Source organism: Poecilia reticulata, linkage group LG9, assembly GCF_000633615.1.
Source record: "Poecilia reticulata strain Guanapo linkage group LG9, Guppy_female_1.0+MT, whole genome shotgun sequence".
NCBI lineage: Eukaryota > Metazoa > Chordata > Actinopteri > Cyprinodontiformes > Poeciliidae > Poecilia > Poecilia reticulata.
This window is the reverse complement of record NC_024339.1, coordinates 25119052-25139627: the sequence shown is the minus strand read 5'-3', so window position 1 is coordinate 25139627 and position 20576 is coordinate 25119052. Positions and strand designations below refer to the sequence as shown.

Sequence of the window (20576 nt, the reverse complement as noted above, 5' to 3'; positions counted from 1 at the left end):
CAAAAAACAAACAAACAAAAAAAAGAAGTCTAGAATAATCCATGTCAGTCTCTGTTAGGAACTTTTAACCTCTCCGATTTACTCCTAATCTTTGCCGCCAGTCATGTCACACCAGACAAATGGGAGGTGCTGCTTTGATTAGCTGAGCAACACACATGGACAAAAAAGTTAGTACCCCTCTGTTACTGACAGAAAAGCCCACAATAGTCAATGAAATAACCTAAAATGCAAAGAAATGATAAAAATGCAGTAAGAAAATAAAAACAGCATATCCTCTCTACACTGCTTTACAGCTATGCTGACTTTTGTGGTGGTGTATCAGCATATGTACATATTGCATATGTACAACTTGTGAGACCAACTTTACCCAGGTTTCGACTCCCTCTGTCTCCAGTCTTCAAATACAACAACGGGGTTGTTCTGTAAAGGTGACGTCTCTCCTTTCAAACAGCAGCAAAACGAGTTCAGTTTAAAAAGTTGACAAGCTTTCATCTGACCGTGCTTGAAAAAAACCTGCAGCAGCATTTTTACCTGTCTCAACCAAAAACACGTTAATCAGGTCCAGATGGTGAGGAGCTCAAGGTAGAGTTTTTTTTTTTTTAGCCAAGGAGCCAGGAGATGTTGCTTTTATTTTAGTCTGTTCACTCTGGTTCCAACAGTGTCTCAGAATCAATTTTCCACACGGAAAGCCTCACTCCAGAGTAAGGCTCTCCATGGCCCTTCTCGGCTCTGACTCCTTAATGCTGCACATGAACATACTTTGCAAGCTGCGTCCAGGAGTTTGATCCATTTCTCAGAGGTCAGCTAAAGGGTTGAGAGTGTGAAGTCTGAACCCTCAGGGTTTGAGATGATGAAGCCCATTTAAGCAGAGACCCTCCTTGGGTCCCTTCTCAAAACCCACCTTTATTGGAAATCCCAATAAAGGGCTTAGTTTAGTATTAATTTCCTTTGAATCTTCCCCCCCTTTTGTCTAAATCATCTGTGTCCTGTTAAAACTTTATTTAGGCTTTCAGTCTTTGTGATACACCTATTTAGTTTTTAATAAGATATTTAACCCCCCCCCCCCAAAAAAAACTAAACGTAAACATTTCCCCCAAGAAGAAACCCAGCCTTATTATTCACAAGTCAGCATGATTTTGTAGGATGAATAATATGATGGTTGCACGATCCTCGGCCACATTTAGAGTCATTTCTTGGAAATGCTTGTCAAACTTAATCAGTCTAAAGCCAAAATAGATCTTTCGAAGTTTCATTCATAAGGGCATTAAAGCCGTCTTGTGCTTAAAGATTAAAGCTAATGACCCAGAATGATAGCTGTGCCTCGAGGGCTGTGGCTGTTATCTACCTTGATATTTTTCCGAGAAAGCATGCAGAGGGAGCAGCCCTTTCCACGAATCCCATACAGCAACAGACATCTAAAACCGCCATCTACACATGTCTCTGCTTGACGGTGTGTTGACTACAGTTTCTGATTGAAACGACGTGTATCAAAAACAATGCTCAACATAATGCATCACCAAACAGAAACAAAAACCAGTTCGAGTTAGAAAATTACACGCTTCACAGTGAGCACAAGACTTGCAACTCAGTTGACTAAAGGTCAGCAGGGTGTTTGCTGCCTTACTACATGCTCTTTTTTTACAGTTAACTGAATCTAAACAATAATGTTAATAATAAAATGACAGTCTTTATAAATTAGATTTTTGATGTAAAATGATTCCATAGTCTCACAATGAGAAATGCTCCAAATAAGTTGGATAAAGATCAAAACTGGCCACATTTCTCTCAATTGGCTTTTATTATTGCTTGGTATATGAAACAATAAAAAAAGCTAAAAATCAAAGAAGGTCTGAAACCGTCGAGGTTTGTCTCTGAATGTACGTTTAACGGGCCTATCGACATAAAGTTAGCACCATATGCATGTAATAAATGATCTACTCTAAGAAATCCACACAAGAACCGACTTGTGTGATTAATAAAGTGGAATGACAGGGAACAGATGTTGAACGCTTTAAGCAAAGAATGTGCAAAAGTCTTCACAAGGTGGAAATTGAAATAAATAAATTAAAAATCTGCTCCCCATCAGCTTTTGGTCAATAATTGCCAAGGAACTGCACAAGAAATGCAGCATGATGGGTAAAAACAATGAGCTCTCTGAAGTTCTTACAATCATACTGGCGCAAAACATGTACAGATGCATTTCTAAACTTCCCAGTATTGCACCGAGCCTCGTCAGGGTCATAATCTGCTCAGATAAATCAAGGGAGTGATCAGAAGAGGCGTTCAAGGTCTACTTGTAAAGAACATTAGGAATGTAGGTGGAATTAGCACATAAGGTTCTCCCCACGTAAACATTGAGTAATGAAACTGCATTGGTCTGGGCACTTCTTGCATAAGACTCCACCCTGGAAGAAAAAGCCTGGATGTCAATGTCAACATCAAGCTTGGAGGACAAATTGTCCTGCATATTACCCTAAAAACACCACACAAACAAAGCTGCTAGGATGGCCCCGACCAATCCCTCAACTTGAATCTGAAAGAAAAGCCAATGTTTGAAATGGTGACAAGAGTCTCATTTAAAGCCAAAAGATTGACATACATTTATTAAAACATGAAACAGCCTTACAAAAAACAAACATGTAGGTTGTCTTTCTGAGAAACGGAATTACTACGTCGGCTGCTAAGGAGACAAAGTTCACTCGCGTGTTGCTGGGATGGCTCTAAATCTCATTGGGAAGTAAGAATTTTGTGAAAAACGCCATGTTTAGAAAAGATATTCAAAAAGAAACAAAGAAAAAAAGGTGGCACTTCAGTCTAAAACATCCATTTCTCAGTTCTTGCTTCCACTGATTTCACCAAGCCCTTTCCCATCACACGGAAGTCTTCCAGGATCGCCTCCACATTCGGAATGGTTTTCACTTCCTCCCCTGTCACCTCCACGCTGCGGGCAGTCATGTGCGACGTCTGAGAGGAGATGTCAAAACATCAGGCAGTCAGGAATGATACAAATTTTAACACAAAGATGACTGCAAAAAAAGCTTTTCCAACAGTTGAAAACAATGCTACTCGTTAGTGGGAGATATGAAGGGCAGGGTTCTTACTTTGAAAGGTGCAGGGACAAAAGCCTTAGGTTTCCATAAGACTGAGATCACTGTTCCACCATATGGATCACAGAAGAAGAGGGCCAGGTCTCCAAACGCCTCCTGGAAAAGCAGAATGGAATAGATGAAGAAATGTGGTCATATTTTCCACAAAACTAAAACAACATGTTAAAACATGTTTGTTTCTCTTTTATTTTTAATACGAGGAAAGGTGTAATGCATGCAGTCTGAGAAGCATGACTGAAAAATCACCCTCGGGTTTCTGGAAACAACGGCAAAAAAGTATTCATACCCAAATTTGGACAAAATGTAACTAAAAAATTATTCATTAGGATTTTATATTTAACATTTATGGCCTTGGTGGAATCTGTTACATTTAATTGCTGTGAATAAACAAAAATTGTAAGTGTGGTGTGTTTTCGATCGCTCTACTTGGATCCCCTAAGATATGTTCTAGTGAAACTAAATACCTTCAGAAGGTACCTAGTTAGAGTAAGCCAAGCTGACGTGTGTAATTTAATCTCAGCATAAACACGGCCGTGTTTATGCTGCTCAATCAATTGTTAAGGGCAAAGGTTGTTCACCACAGGAGAACCTAAAATGTTAAACCGATAAGCTGTGAAGGAACAGTATAGATAACGGAAACAGGCAAGAGGCTCATGATGACTCTGGAGGAGCTGCAGAGATCCACAGCTCAGGTGGAAAAGTCTACTGACGACACAACTTTTAATCAAAAACTCCACAAATACAGTTTCTATTGAAGAGAAAGAGGAAGAAAGTCATCGTGTTTCTACAAAAAGCACCTTTTACTTGAACTATTTTGTTTTGATCAATCCCATAATATCTCTGGGTTTTCCCATCAAAGTCAAAGGGGAATAAATATGTCTGCAGGGCAGTTTAGGACTCACTCTGAGCTCTGTCAGGTAGAGAGACACAGGGTTGTAGTCGACGACAGGGAACGCTCCTCCAGCCTGATCGGCAGCGTTACTCATCACTCCCCTGCTGAACGTGACAGCAGGAGGGTCCACAGCATGTCTGAGCAGAGGAACATGCTTCGGGTTCAGGTAAATCAGGACATCATAGGCATGAAGTGGAGGACGCATAATAACCTAAAGCACAAGGGAGAACGAGAACAAAAAGAAAAAAGCATTAAGAGGGTGTGCGTCTCTAGTCAGAACTCATCCATTTTAATAACCATCTATGAGGAGTGTGTTTGTGATGGAATCCAGGCACCCACCCTGACATCTTGGATCTGGCTGCCGTCCATTAGCTGATGTTCCAGGACTTTTAGGCTTTCAGCCGCCACCGTCATCACACGCTGAAGCATCTGAACTCACATGAAACAAAGACGTTCTAGACTGAAAAGAACTTCTACTGAAATACATCTTTTATCAGTTTCCATAAGAGTTGATTAGCACTCAGATTTACAACTGTGCAAAACTCACACAGAATGATAGATAATTGGACACTAAAAAGCAACACAAGCAAAAAAAAATCATCACATTCTACTTTACTGCTGTTCTAGACTGTGCGACTCTTAATAAATGCAAAATGTCCCTTTAATAAAACATATGTATACATTTTGAAATTAAAATATAATTATTTATCAAACCAAACGATACAAACAAGCTTAATGCTTCCATTCCACCTCAGCAGAATATTTCTCCCTCAAAAATAATTTTTTTTAAACACTACAAAGCAAGATTTACAAAAAAAATCAATCAGCTTTGAAGACAGAAATTCTGTCTAGGTGAATATTTTAGGTTCCGATATCTATGGTATGTTTAAAACTAATGAGCCATTTAAACATTTCTGGATTACTGAATAATTTGTTCATGAGCTCCCCCTAGTGGTGTTTTAGAAAAACTGCAGAAACCTCTGGGTATCAAAGAGTTTTTCTAGTTTTGAATGAAGTCACATGGGCATGTGTAAATCAGTTTGGGAGTAAACAGGCTGCTCAGTCTGTTTGTTTTTTTTTTGGAAATCTGCAACAGCGTGGCTTTTAATAAATAGACTTAGAATCTCACTTTTTTGTTTAAAAGCTGCATCACTTTTGAGAAACTCTGTAGTATATATGCTCTCTATTACTAACAAAGATGTAAACCTACAGTCACAGGCTTGGACCTGCACTTTAAGCATGCATGTTGCAGCATATCCTTTCCACATTTGTGACTTTAATGTATAGAAATGTTTCTATACACATTTCTACCACAACAATGGAGTTCAATATCAAAATTCTAACTGCCAGACGCCACTTCCAGAAAACTGTAAAACAGCTGAAACACGGGGTGCTTTTAAATCTCAACTTAAAACTCACCTGTTTAGAGTTGCTTATGGCTAAATTAGGATTAGAGTGCGGGTTTTGATGTCTTCCATCTTTTTATGTCTTTAATGTTTTTAATTTCTTCTTCTTTCTTTTCGACGTTTTAATGATGTAATGTTTTTTGTTTTATTTTTATTTTTTTAAATCTCTCTTTCTCACTGATTATTTCCGTTTTTATTTTAATTATGTAAAGCACTTTGAAATGCCTTGCTGCTGAAATGTGCTATACAAATAAAATTTGATTGATTGATTGAATAAACATGTAAATAAAACTGCAGTACCAGGGAAATGGCTAGGCAGTCTATCTAAAATGATCAGTGTCATACCATACTAAAGGGATATTCTGCAAACCTCTTTGTGAGACTAGATGAGGATACCGTGCCATTTCCTCACGATGACGTCACTGTAAACACGTCACAGCTCTAAGATCCTGCTCTTTTTTGCCAGCGGTATAAAAGAGAAGCTCACTTATTAAGACTGCATTTGTTGGAGGGTCAAGGTTGGAGAGCAACAGGAAACCTATCTGGGTCACTATGGGAGGCTGCTGGGCGCTTTTCTTTTATGTGCAACTTTGTGCCACTGGACTCGTCGCTCAGACTCGAGCACAGGAGTACAAAACGAAATATTTAACTCACTTCACTACGACAGAGGATGGCAACGAAAGGCAACTGGTGAGCTACAAGTTTTGCTTTCGCCTTTATTTGATGCTCGTTACTTTGGCATAGGTTCATGCCATTACGAAGAGGGAAGTAATCTTACAGCTTAAATGATTAAATGATTCAATTCTGGTTTTGCAGATCAATGACTTGCATCAGGTTTTGGAAAGACTTCAACACAATCAATTCCCAGCTCTAAGAAAAAAACACAGCTATCTGCCAGCGGTAAGAAATGCAACAATTCAGTCTTATTAAAAAGCATTTACTAATGATTCATGTTTCCCCTTGAGGATCAATAAAGTATATTCTATTCTAACTTGTGTTGCTTTATTTACAGTGTGATCCGGGAGAACAGTGCGCTTTAAGAAAAGGATCCAGGATTGGAAAACTATGTGACTGCTCACTTCCCAGGACGTGCAACTCCTTTCTCCACCGCTGTTTATAATTCTCAGCATATTAAAAAGTCTAATGAAGAAGTTGTACACTGTAAAAAATGTGAAAAATAACTAAAATATATACATGCATTTTAAGTATCCAGCCTGGCCTGACTCATTTCTTTTCAAGAAACCTATTAAATGTTGCAGTAGTGTTTTAGCTGACCTGCACGCTGGGTGCCCGTCTGGTCCACAAAGACGTCTTTTTGTCTTTAGGCGTTGCTATAAACATGACGGGCAGAGACTCTCTGGAGGCCATGAAGTCATTCTTGATCTCTGTGTACTCTGCGGCTGCACGTGACAGAGAGGCCAACAACAATTCAACTTGACATAGAAATATCGGCTCATATAGGCAGGATGTGAAAGCATGCCGGGAGTGTAAACAGAAAGAGGTCGGCCGGGGGTTTGTTTTGTGGTTGAGAAACGGGGGGGGGGGGGTGAGGGAGAACCTGCCTGTGAGCTGCTTGTTGAGGTTGACTACCAGCGGGTTGTTCCTCCAGTCAAAGGCAGAGAGCAAACGAAGGAATCGGAGGAAACCCGCCTGCGGAGAGCTGCGGAAGAGGGAGAAATTCATTCACATGACCTACTAAATAAAGCAGGCCAACTGCTGGGAGACAGACTTAGACCAATGATTAAAAAGTAGTACTAGCATTTACCCTGGAGGAGTAAAGGGGGCAGGCTGCAGGAAAAGCGATGCCACCAGCAGATCCGCCGTGTCCTCTGTGATGTCTTCGCTGAAGAGCTGAGCCGCGAGCCAGCGCTTAGCCAGGCGACACACGGCTCCAAAACATGGCTGCTGCTGCTGGAGACTTCAAACAACGACAACAACAAAAGAGATGAAAAGCAGATACACGTGAGCATGTAGGACAATAGTGAAGAAACTGGAAGGAGAAATGACCTACAACAACCACATAACCAATTCAAGAGACATTTAAATAATAATAATTTAAAAAAAAAACACACATGAAAGATCTCTAAACTCGAGTTTCTAATGCAAACTCAACGAACGTACCCATGCAACGTGCTTGTAAGGAGGGGCTTGTGAATAGTGGTCATCTCCAGAACCTGAGCCTCCTCATTGTCCCTGACAACCAGCAGGCCTTCAGCATTCACACTCTCCCTCAGCATCTGAGGCTCACGGTGGTACGCCACCTGGATCCGGAACACCAAACCATCCTGGAAGCAAAAAAAAAGATTAAAAAATGCTTAAAAACAAAATTATGCCACTTATTAAACAACTCGACAGACAAATTATGATATCCAGCCAGCAATTTTAATCAGATATAATAACTTTGGAAGCAAACTCTACATAACTCCAAATTGCAAAACTTCAATAAAACTTCAAAATGGCAGCAGTATATACCTTCCACACATCTAAGTGAGTGGGACAGGGCGAGCAGGTATAGTTGTGGTGCTTCTTAAGCATCTCTGCCAGGCTGATGTGGAAAGCAGCTCGAATGTGGCGGATTGCAGTTCGGTCATGAGGCCATTTGCCACTCCCCTCCATGTGACAAATAACTGCAAAAAATGCAAGGAGTATTCAAGTATACACATCCCTTATGTTGTTTTTTTTTACATTCTGCCACATTACAACCCCAAACTTTGGTGTGTTTTACTTGAGTTTTATGAGTTCAACACAAAATAGCACATAGGAAAACAATGCTGGGTTACAAATACGTTCTTACAATGAAAAATCAAAACAGTGTAGTGTATTTATACTCAGTTCTCTTGAGTAAATACATTGTAAAACCACCCTTGATTGCAATTACAACTTCTAGACACTTGGGGTCGCTGTGCAGGGTCTGCTACTCCAGAGTCATCATGGCCCTCTTGGTTGGTTCTCTGATAAATGTGCTCATATATTCTGAGATTAAAAATTGCACACTAGCAGACTATCTACCCATTAGATAGTCTTATGTAACCCATTACCCATTTGAAGGTAATGGGTTACACCACCTTTCATTTGGGTGTAACAGATGAGGGCCTGGGTACAAAGATAAGCTACAATATTAGACGCTTATTACAGACAAAAATTAGCGTGAAAACCAGTAAAATCCTTTCTTTCCACTTCACACACAAATTATATTTTTTGCTGACCTATCCCAATAAAATACATTAAAGAGAAAAAGTTGGGGACATGTACACTTTAAGGAACTGTGCATTTTGGGAAGAATTTTAACTAAGGTAAAACTCATGTTTAATTAGAAGAAATCAAGTTATGCCTATGTTTGAAAAAGAGTCATAACTAACAAGTAAGGCCCAGGTTAAATTAAACGACCATCTGACAACAGAAAACTTCTTCATCAACTGCTGGATGTCTCTGCACCAACCTGTTATGGGGGTGAGATAATGTGGGCAGGGTTTGCATTCCTTTGGGACCAAGAACCTACAAGTCTTTTCTCGCTCAAAGAAGGAATAGTCCAGCCTCACTGGCTCTGGAGGAAAGACCTGGAAAGCAAAGCTCAAGAGTTAGAACTACAGAAGAAGCAAAGTTCATCTAAAGGTTAAAAAAAAAGAAGAGATGTTTGCTATTATAGATGACAAGTATTACCTGTGTGTATCTAAGGGCAGGGTGGGCCCCCTGGACTGCAGTAATAGAAAGTGGCAGACCTTCCAGTTTCCACAATTTCCTGCTCAGATCATCGTACGACTGCACAACAACTAAACTTTCCTCTTCCCCAGTACTAGGCACCTAAAAAAGCACAACAATGAGCAGACTTTAAAAAATCTGATCTGAATAAATCTAATAAAGCAAACCACTGGAAATTGTTCTAAAAAGCAGATTCAAGCGCAAATATTCTTGTTACATATGTTTTATCTTTCTTTAGGTATTTTCTTGAGCTAAGATATATACTGGATTTCCAGCTGGACGAATCTAAACGCAAATAGCCAACAAGAAGGCTTATTCACACAAATATTTTATTGTGAATAATATACACAAAGAAAATCCAATTGAACTAACATGCATTGGCAGCAAGTGCTACATAACGAAAGCAATATCATTGGTCAGTAGGAAGCTCTTATACTAAGAACAACAAAAAATTAACCTTAAAACAAAATAATTAAAACATTACCAATATTGTCAATCATTTAAAAAAGCAGCAATTCGTCAGTGCTGCAAAAATAATAGGACATTATTGGTATTAATGATATCTATGTAATCGTTATTTAATGTAATCTGCAACATTCAGAGCCATTTTGATAAACATATCTGCATAGCACTGTGAAATGTGCGCTACAAATAAATTTCACAGCACAACAAACAGACTCGAGTTAAGATGAGGCTTTGCAGCTTTTGTAATGAAAAAAAAAGGTTCAATCTCAAATATTTACCTCATTTCCTGTTGTGATGACGTCATCCACCATGGTCCCGACAAAACGCACACAGGACTCTGGGATACCTGCGTGTCTGATAGAAAAACAAAAAGGCTTTGTGTTTCATTTTTAAAATACAACCTGTAAACAGAAGATTTGCTAAAAAAGGCTTTGGACGTTTTACTCCTTAGTTTGCCAGAGCCGTCTAAAGCAGCAAGAGGGGGCGTCACCACGGCGAGTTTGGCTTTTAAATTCTGATTTAAAAGGATGAAGCGCACGGTGAGGAGACGGAGCTCCGCGTGGAGCTACTTTGAACAAGTGGGCGCGAACTTCGTCCGCTGCAAGAAATGTGACGCCGAACTCAAGTATTGCGGCGGAGCCACCAGCACCATGATATCCCACATGGCCGCGAAGCACCACGTGTCCATTCCGTTGCGGTCCGCAGCCAGGGGCTCTTGGGGCGAGACGCCGCCGAGCTGGAGGGCTCCGGACACCGAGGAGGAGAGCGCATTTAACCCGGAGCGGGAGCCCTCGGAGAGGAGGAGAAACAAGCGGAGCTCCGTGTGGGACGTTTTCGTCAAAGTGGACGAGGAGGTCCACTGCAAACTATGCGACACTAAGCTGAAATACATGAGCAGCACCACCAGCATGATGTACCACATTAAAAACAAGCACACGGAGAACCCGCAGAACAACAGCGTGGCCATGCCCACGCAGGCACAGGTAACTAAACTCGTCACTAACATGATAGAGAAGGACATGTTTCCCATCAGCGTGGTGGACGGGGACGGCTTCAGGGAGCTGCTGGCGGATATTGTGCATAGCTATAACGTGCCCTCTGCTGATGAGATCACGCGCAGTATTGAATGCCATTATCACGAGAAGGCAGCAGACCTCAGGATGCGGCTGGCTGCAGTGGAGAAAGTGGCTCTCACTGCTGATATTTGGACAGCCATGCCATCTCAGAAGTACATCACAGTGTCCTGTTCATTCATAACAGAGGACTGGCAGGGAAAGTCAGCTGTGCTCCACACACACAAGCTGCCTTCAGGAGGCCAGCTCACCGCAGAGTGTGTCGCAGAGAAGCTGTTCAGTACAACACAATCCTGGATGATTGCAGGAAAAGTTCCTGCATGTGTGCATAACAACAAAGAAAACATCCAATTAACCCAGGGCGTTGCCCAGGTGACCTGGAATTACGTCTCTTGCTTCGCCACAACGCTGCATCTCGCCGTCTCTGATGGCCTGAGCGAGGACGTTCTCCAGATCATCTCCGCCGCAGGGAGACTGGTCCGGCACTTCAGCCACAGCTCGCTGGCGGCCGAAGCCCTGAAGGAGAAGCAAGCGCAGATGTGCCTACCGCAGCACAAGCTCATTAGGTCCAACAGAGCCAGGTGGGACACGGTCTGCGACATGTTCCAGTGCTTGCTGGAGCAACGATGGGCGATTAAAGCCGTCCTCTCAGACCGCACAGTCACCAGCAAGCACGAGGCCCAGACCCTGGAGATTGGAGACGACTGCTGGCAAGTAATAGAGAACTTCACGCCCGTCCTGGCGACTCTGAAATGGGCCACGACGGTCATATCTGCCGAGACGGAGGTGTCCATTTCAAACATCTACCCAATAACGTTCAGCCTCATCCAGACGCATCTCGTTCCAAAAGAAAACGACGTTGAACAAGTCTCGAGTTTCAAACTCGCAGTGCAGAAATCTCTAAGAGATCACATGGAGGTAGTCTGTCTTTAAAGCACAATTTTTACCTTAAACTACAAAAATTCCTTGCACAATTATTTAAAGTGATTTTTACTATTTGCAGGTGGACTCCAGTGATTTGGCTTCCAACCCGGCTCTGATCGCCTCCATGCTGGATCCTCGCCACAAGCACCTCAATTTCCTGATGCCAGCAGGGAGGCTGGCTGCCAAGGTGAAGCTGCATGAGCTCGTCTCGAAGTTGGATGCCAGTGCAGCTAGCCCCAAAGACGAACAACTGGAGACCGAGGTGACGCCTGACCTCAGCCAGACGGCCACAGCCAGAAAACCACCAAGCGACACCAAAAACACCATGATGTTGCTTCTAGGGGACAACTACAGCTCGTCTTATGCCACGGACTCTGAAGCTCAGGTAGATTACTACCTGAGAGACATCGCTCCCTCGCTCGACATAAACCCCCTCGACTGGTGGAGGCTGAATGGACCGAGGTTCCCAAAACTGGCTAGTCTGGCGAGAGAGTATCTGTGCATACCGGGCGTGTCGCTGCCGTCTTTGTTATCGGATGCGGGGCAGAGCTTTGCGGCGATGCGAACAAGGCTCAACCCAGAGCATGTAAACATGATGGTCTTTCTGAACAGAAATGCATCAATATAGCAAGGCAGGGACACACTGAATGGCCGTTGCAAAATTTAGAAGCAAAAAGCAGAGATGTAATGAAAGTATTAAGTTAGTTTCTGCATGCAAACTATGACAATTCATTTTTTGAAGTTGTAATTTTTATGAAAATGCTACATATGAGCTCATAGTCTGAGTTTAGAATATTTTTTTCCAACAATCAAAAACAGGCTGCACTGTTTTCTTGCAGCAGTGGACTAATGGTGTAAGAAAACGGATGGCTGGTCAAAAACAATTTTTTTGTCCCCTTATCAAATAAATTTATGTTCAGAAGTTAAGTTTTGGCTGCTGAAAACTCAATGTGATTGTGTTTAAAAATAAAGTGCAAGAACTGTTGAACAAAGATCAAAGTCTGCAGCTGAACCTGTTTCAACAAGACAACATGAGTATAGTTAATAAAGCAGCACCATTTTTTTTTAAAGAGAGGCAAATTAAAATCTCAACTTTTTCATAGAAGTCACTGCAAGGTGAAAACAACAGTATATGAAATTCATTGGTTTGACTCCAATGTTGCATTTCAAGTATTTCCACATGAACATTTCTCTGGTTTCGGCCTGTCTGAAGTCATTGGATGAAGCTAAAAATTAACTGGGTGGAATTTTGGTTCTCCGCTGCAAAAAAAAGAATCGTCTGGTTAAACGATGACGAGATGAACAACATATGAAGTCAGCTGCCTAGTAATTCTGCAATCCTATTTTTGCTTTGCCTTCAACTTAACAGCTTATTTTCACTAAAATTACAGGAACTGGTATCTGTGACTGAACATGAATGATCTGATCAAAGGGCCAATTTTATTTTTTGTGAAGTTTTGTGGAGCTACCAGAAATGATTCCATTACCTGCAGAAGATGTACGACACGTCACAGTGATGTTGTAGACACGTTAATTCTCAGAGTTGTGAAAAGCCGATGGCTAACAAATAAAAGAATTATATAATTTGCATACAATCCAAAATAAGCCAAGATTAACCATTTACCATCTTTAAAAGAAACCGTCCTTAAGTCTGTTGCCATTTTATCTGCATCCATCTACTCCAAAAAAACCTTCATAAAAAACCTCTCGAGTTTGCATCAAGCTGTCAAAAACATTGAAACAGTCCTGTTTCAATGCAAGTCTCGAGTTTTACAGATAGCAGTCTGATAGAAATGAGGGCCTAAAGTGATGCAATTTCATTTAACACAGACGTCGTTTCGCTAAGAAAACAGCAACAATCTTCATGTCATCCTCCACTGGAAATGTAGATTATTGTCATCCATTAATGTAGTTCTGTATGTCATTTCTATGCACATTTTCAGGTTGAGTTTATAAAAATCAACCTGTTCCACAGCTAGACCCTGTTTGCCTAGCTGTGGAACTTCTACCATTCTGGGGATTTTACTTTTTGAAAGAAAACTCACTGTGGTGCAGAACCTTTCAATAGAAAGAAAACTGAATCTGGTTACAAAGTGTATAAGACCGGAGACTATAAAATGGAATAAAAACCACAGGAAAAAAAAATACATTGCCTTTTTTTAGAATTGTAACAGTTAAGCTGAAAGTTATTCCTACACCTGGCAGATTCAGATTTAATTCTTTCAGCCAAGAAGTTGGTTTCTGAAAGGAAGTGAGACGTGTATGTCTTAAAAGACTGGAAAACTGTGAAAATTTAAATTAAAAGTATGTACTATTCTCAATTAATCAAAAAAAACTTTATTGGCAATATAATGACCGGATCCTTCCTATAATTGCTGCCCAGCTTTATGCACGTTTCCACTGGGATTTTTGTTAACACTGATCATCAGCTCCTAGTCTTTGAGGTTGGAAGACCTCCTTGCCATCACCCTAATCTTTTAATTCCCTCCACAGTTTCAGGTCTCTGGCTTGGCTACTCCAAAATGTAAAATATTCCTTCCAGTCATAAGAAACGTAGTAAAATAAATATAAATCTGCTAGAAGTATGAATTACTTTGGCCTTATTAACATGAAGAAATGTGTGAACCAAACTAAAGAACCACATTTCTACTAGTGATTACCATCAACCCTGTTAAAGTTGAATACATACAGCTGCAGTAAGTGTGTGACGATCTGTTTGGGGACCAGCCTCCTTTGGGACGTGCTCTTTCCATCCCACAGCACTGCCTCTATGATGGCGCCATCCTGGAAGCGACGCAGCTCGGAGCGAGAACCCCACAGCTGACGGAACTCGGCCGCCTGGCGGAGAGACGGCACACCGGTTTCTTCTTTTTAAAGTTGAAACATCAGATTTTATTTATTTAGAAAGGGGACTAACTAACCACACCTAAAGAATTAACACAAATTCCTCAAAAAAAAAGTTTTAGCATTGATGTAAAATAATGACAAATAATGTTTATTATAAGGTTTTTATGCAATCTGAAATCTTAATCGTTAGAAATTCAACATTTTATCAATATAACTCAAGCACAGAAAAACATATATATATATATATATATATATATATTTTTTTTTTTTTACATACGAGTGTTGCAACATCTACACTCTCCTCAATAGTGACAAAATGACCATAACTCTTTAGCCTCGGTAAGGAATAAATGATTACTTCCTTAACTACCTTGGGGCTGTCTGCAGGTGGGCCTTTTTCCAAGACAGAAGCTGCTAGCTCTGGATTCAAGAGCAAACCAAAGGAAAGGGGAGGCTGAGCCTTGTACTTTGGGGCTTCGGTCTCCACAGACCACTTTAAGAAAAGAGAGAAAAAAGATATATAAGCTCATATGTTAGCCTGTATTTTACTCGACTAGGTTTAGAAAATTGTCCAACCTCTGGGTCAGGAGACAGGGAGTGGGTGAGGAGGTGAATCCTTTGGTCGAGTCCTTGTTGGAGCAGCGCCAGAAGAAACGGCAGCACAGTCTGGACATAATTCCCACTGTGGTCCATTAACTCACTGAGCAGGTTCTGTTTCTTACAGGTAGCCTGGAGCTTCACCAAGTCACATAACCTGAGTGGGGGTTTAGTAGAGCAGTTCTTTTCTTAGGTCCAGTAAAAAATAAAAAAAAATAATTATATATAACTGCAGGATACAGTTATACTCTGAAGAGAATAACTGTATCCTGCAGTCATTCACGTCAGGATACATTAGCAGTTATCCTGAAGTGAATAATTGCTAATGTACTATTTATCCAAAATGCAAGACAACACAAAAAAAGTTTAAATGTGTGGCACACATTTGTATTCAGAGCTTTCACTCACAATATTTAGGTGGTGAACTCTGAATTCATTCATATTTTCAATGAATTAATTCATTTTAACCCAGCTGAATTAATGGTAGTCGTGGTTGAAATGTAACAAAATAGGGGGGAAAAAAGGCCACTTTTGCTGGGCACTGTAGATGGATTGTGCTGGAGGAGCTCAAACGTACTGGAAGACGCAGTCGCTCGTCCTGATCATTGGTTTGGGAGTCATGAGGAGGCAGTGGAAGCCGTCCACCGTTGGGTCGTCCCAGAACTGCATCGAAACGGACGCCTCGAGCTGCAGCTGGACACCAAAAACGTCAAGCCAGGTCACTTAACGTCACTGGGTACAAACACTGTAACTTAACCAGCTTTTGGTATTAGAAGTACTTGCCTGTTTATAGGTGGAAGCGGTCATGTCTGCACACATGTTAAGATGTCCTGACGGGTCAACAAACACAACCTGGAAAGCGTTGTGGAACTCGGCAAGAGACGGCTGCAGGGAAAAAAAAAAAAAGACAAAGAAGAAACGAAAAATATTAGATTTTGAAAAGTAAAAGACTGGACAAGTGAAGCGTTTCACATTTGAGTTAGTTCTCTCACAGCTGTGGAGTCGGGATCCTTGGCCAGGCTTATCCCGCTCACAGTCAGGTCCGTGGAGGCTAAAAGGTGAAGAAGAATTGAGCACTCCCAACAACCACACAGTGGAATTTAAGTCTCAGAAACCAAAATGGCAGATCTAGGCTGCTACTAACTTTACCTAGGAAATTCAAGCTGTTTCGAAGCAGCTGATAGGCCGTCATGGTGTTGCTGATCCGGTGATTCATCAACAGGTACGCCAAGAGCATGGAGGCGAGGAATCCACTGAAGCAACCAGCACCCTAAGAAGACATTTTGACAAAAATGCAGCTGTCATATCTTGAATAGATAAGCAATATGAAAAGCGTGTAAACCACGTAGTGCAAGCTGCCAACCTGGTCCAGCTCTCTTTGATGAAGCCAGACTTTCAGCAACGCTACACCATCAGAAAAAGCTGAGCACTGGGAGCCGATGGCAGACAGAAACTGGAGGTGAGCCCTGGGCAATAAATCTCCCAAAACAGAGCCGTTGTAGTGTGGAGTCGGAGGTTCGCTGTTTTCTGAAACACAAGCAAATGAGAAACATTTGACAATCAGAAAAATCCTAACGAAGTTGAGGAAAACTACCTGCTAACCGTCAGAATCAAATTTCTGGCAAAATACAGATTTTTGACCATTCACATGAAAATGGTAAGAGTTCATTCCAGAAGCTTCATGTAAATCTGCATTATCAGTTCCAAAATTAGTTTTAACACATGATTTGGATCTTTATCCTGTTGGAGAAGCCAACCGTGTCAAAGTTTCAATCATCTGACCCAAAACGTCACTTTTGAATGAAAACAATATGGAAATTTTTGGCCAGAACAGTAGTGAAAGCATGGCGAGTGATACATACTGCCAGTGGTACTAGTGAGGATTTGACCAGAAAAGCATCACTCTGACCCTCATGGAAAATATTCTGCAATAAATTCAAACTTGTATAGCCATTTTAGGTTAAAATGCCCTGAAATTGTATTATTGTCAAACCTGACACAAAAATGGATGGACAGATCAGAACCTATTAGTCAAATTACTGATAATCAGGGGGGAAAGTTGTGGTTATTAGATGAAATAGATGGGAAATAATTGAATTTAAATTTAAATAAATGGCATTTCTACCATCGTTGGAAGCCTGCAGTCCAGTATACCACTCTGTCCTGATGTTATTCCTCTGGGGGTGGAAACGACTGGGCTTGAAGAACCCAGGAGGCGGGCAGACATGAACACAGACAGTGAAGCTCGAAGAATCTTTGCCTGAAACCCCCCCCCAAAAAACAAACAAAACAAAAGGTCACCAAAACACATCTGATCTCAGGTAACATATTCAACACAATATAAGCAACATCATTAAAATCTTGAAGAATTTCATATTGTAGGTTCATTTAAAATCATTTACCAGGGGGACTCAGCAGCAGGACCGGTTTGAGTCTGTTCCCATGGAGACAGGAATAACGCAACTCCCCGACGGCAGAGGAAGATTTCAGGTGTTGGGCAAGTCCTGCAAGATAGAGGGCCCTTTTCCTGGGATACCTCTGGTTTAAGAAATCTTTTGGGTGCAAAACATCCTAACAGGAAAGAATAAAATGAACTGTTGTCAATAAATCAAGATTTATTTATTTTTTTACAACTATAATCAAGTCAAGGCTCAAACAAACATTGAAGCTTTAAGGGATGGCTTACAGCTGGGATTGTAGCAGTGAGGTCCACCTTGATGTGTGGCTTAATGCAGGTGCCCAGAGGGTAGCTCCCGATCAGATCAACGGAAGCTGGAGGGGCCATGTGAAACTTTCCCTTTGTGGCTTTGGGCACCAGGAGAAAAGGAACCTTGACTGTAGCAGACAGCCACGACAAATCGCTTACCTGAGCACAGAGTGAGAAATTGTGTGACAAACCTAAGTCGTGCAACAGAGATAATACTCTGTGTCTTACTGTGACGCCTGTTCACTTCTCACAACAATACACACCTCAACCTTTGGTGACACCGGCACAGTTTCGAGCAGCTCGGTGACGGTCTTAACGAAAGAGTCGATTTGCTGTTTCCTCCGTTCACTCAGGGAAACCTCCTTCAGCAGCTCCTCCATCTGTTATTAATGAAAGGTGTAAGATAGTGTTTATTTATTTAAAAAATATATATTTTATGCATTCAAACAGTGAAAGGTGCTACACAAAATAGACACCGACATAGTCATTCAAATGGAATGTACACCTTTGCAATAAGTTGGAATTAGTTCAAACTGTTCAAAACTGCAATAAATATATTTAAATAAATATAAAAATGCATAATTAAAGCAAAAATAGAAGTAAAATAACAGGAATATCATAAGTTGATGTTTAATATGTAGACCTAAAAAATGACATAAATGACTATCTAAAACTTATTTTTTTCTTAAAAGGATACATTAAACTAATTGCATCAAATGCTGCTTTTCCACATATAATTACATCAGCCCACATGTGTTCACATAATTAAGCAATATAAAGTAGCATATCATTAATAATTAATGTTCATTAACATTAATTATTAAAACGTCATTCCTTGGTGATTTAAATCCCTACTTAGACTGGGATCTACAAGCAGAATCAGCATCCTGAAGCAAACATAATTTGTAACCTGGAGCAAAATGAAAAAAACAAAAAAAAAACAAAAAAAACAAAACATACAGCACATGAGCAGTGAATTAGAAAGTGGAGTGGGGGTGAGATTCAAAAGCTATCCATCGCGGTCAGTTGACTGGTAGGATGAAGACAGACTTGACTGGTCGCCAGTCAGGTTAAGACATTTTAATGAGGTTTATGAAGAGCCTGGCTCAATCAAAACAGAAATACAAAAACAATCTGATCTTCCAGGCTGATTGAGAGTGAGAGAAACGGGACAGAAGCCTCTCACCTGCATCTTCAGAAGGCTGCAGTGGAACAGGCTTTCGGCTTCTTTTAGGTGATTTAGCTCCTCAGCTGTTGGTGGCCTGTATAAATCATTCCGGGATAGTTTCACCGGATGGTAGACCACCTCCTCCTCTTCACTGGATTTCACCCGTTTGAGTTTTTTCGGAGCACCGAGCTGCTCCTCTTCATCACCAAGGGAGAAATCAGACGGATGCATCTGGAGAATAAACGACAATGGATCAACTTCAACGTGCTTCAACACGGATGCATCTCAATAAATTTGAGTACCATGAAAATGTTTTACTTCAGTAAAAAACTTTGATGTCTCTCACACACAAATATTTATACAATTGAAAGAAATGTTTTAATATAGAAATTTTATATTATGGCCAGGGAAGACCACTGACTTGAAAGTTGTCCAGGAAACGGCCATTCACATCTTTATTAACCCATAAAACGCAATAGCTAAAGAAGCTATTTATTCAGAGATTCAAAGTATAATAATGGGGAGTTGAGCGGAAAGAAAAAACTGTGGTCTAAAAAGCTGTCCAATTAACAAGGACAGTTGGAGCCTTGAGAGCAATGGATAGTATTCCAACTTGCTGAGACACTAAATTCTGTATTATATTTTTCTGTACTGTAAGCCCTAATTATACACGTTAACAGAACTAAAGGCTCAGTCTGTGTGTATTCAATCTATTCATTGCGAGTTTTACATACTGAAACAACTTAACTTTCCAAAATATTCCAATTAAAACAAGGTACAAGCATTGATATCTAGCATTTAAAAACTACTCCAGTAAGAAAGTAAAGGTTTTCACTGGACAAAAATGTGAATCAAATTATATGCTACAAGTTATCGCAGGAAAAATCAAGCTCTCAGCAACAGCACAGCACTGACAATATGCTCTCGCACTACTAAATTGAATATCTCCGAATCAGACAACTCTTACCTCTACAGGCTCTTCTGTTACTGTCTGCTTCTTTTTCATGTTGTAAAATGTTTTTCGCAATAATGATGTAAACACGTCTTTAAGAAATACAGCTTAAAACAGCTTCCTCTTCATCATGGTCTCACATGTGCCAAGGGAGCGTCTAACTTGCTATATGTGAAAATAGTTCTCCGATTGGTTCAGAGAGACGGCAGGGAGTGGCGATTGGCTTTTGCCTATCAGCTTTCACGCCTACGTCAGCAAGATAGGTTGCACGAGCACCGCTCTTGTGTCAGAGTATCTAGTCATGAAACTGACGGAATGTGGCCTTTATTTCGGCCAACAAAATGTTTTTATCTTTTCCAAATTTAATTATGATTGCTAAGAATTTTATTTGTGTAACATAAGGTTGTTTCTATTTTCCAACCGAATAAAACATCTTATTTTCCGCTTAATTGTTCACTTATTTATACTCGTTCTATAATTGTTAGATTATCTGGGGTGTTTCACACTTTCTGACTTGTCATTTAATCACTAGTATGGTTCCCAGTCTAGTCACAGTCCCGGCCTATTTCTACACAGTCTAGTTTAAGCATGCATTGTTTCTGTTGACTATCACATCATAGTATTTTTTTTATTTATTTATTTTTGTCAGAGATTGATGTTTAATGTCAACTAAATATAATTTGTATTATGGTTGGTTTCTGTCATTCCTCCTTGAGGCATGTTAATACGTTCTGGGCTC

At 40.6% G+C, this 20576-nt stretch overlaps 2 protein-coding genes across 2 annotated transcripts; one reads left to right on the top strand and one right to left on the bottom strand.

The window, feature by feature from the left end:
• Positions 1-2570: 2570 nt before the first annotated feature.
• Positions 2571-20011, bottom strand: nol6 (nucleolar protein 6 (RNA-associated)). Its single transcript, XM_008418917.2, has 26 exons — positions 19853-20011; positions 18904-19116; positions 17981-18097; positions 17697-17876; positions 17413-17581; positions 17136-17270; positions 16374-16537; positions 16160-16280; positions 16003-16061; positions 15794-15895; positions 15588-15703; positions 14990-15167; positions 14784-14906; positions 14256-14404; positions 9848-9923; positions 9066-9206; positions 8845-8962; positions 7878-8032; positions 7527-7690; positions 7171-7323; positions 6968-7065; positions 6681-6805; positions 4339-4428; positions 4010-4210; positions 3102-3203; positions 2571-2964 (listed from the first exon to the last, which is right to left on the bottom strand). Exons 1-26 carry the CDS (start codon positions 19889-19891, stop codon positions 2815-2817), a joined length of 3438 nt encoding a protein of 1145 aa, XP_008417139.1. The 5' UTR covers positions 19892-20011; the 3' UTR covers positions 2571-2814.
• LOC103470454 (zinc finger BED domain-containing protein 1-like) lies at positions 9930-12560 on the top strand. The gene is made up of 2 exons (XM_008418916.2): positions 9930-11560; positions 11646-12560. The coding sequence occupies exons 1-2, from the start codon at positions 10097-10099 to the stop codon at positions 12192-12194; spliced, it is 2013 nt and encodes a 670-aa protein (XP_008417138.1). The 5' UTR covers positions 9930-10096; the 3' UTR covers positions 12195-12560.
• Positions 20012-20576: the final 565 nt, after the last annotated feature.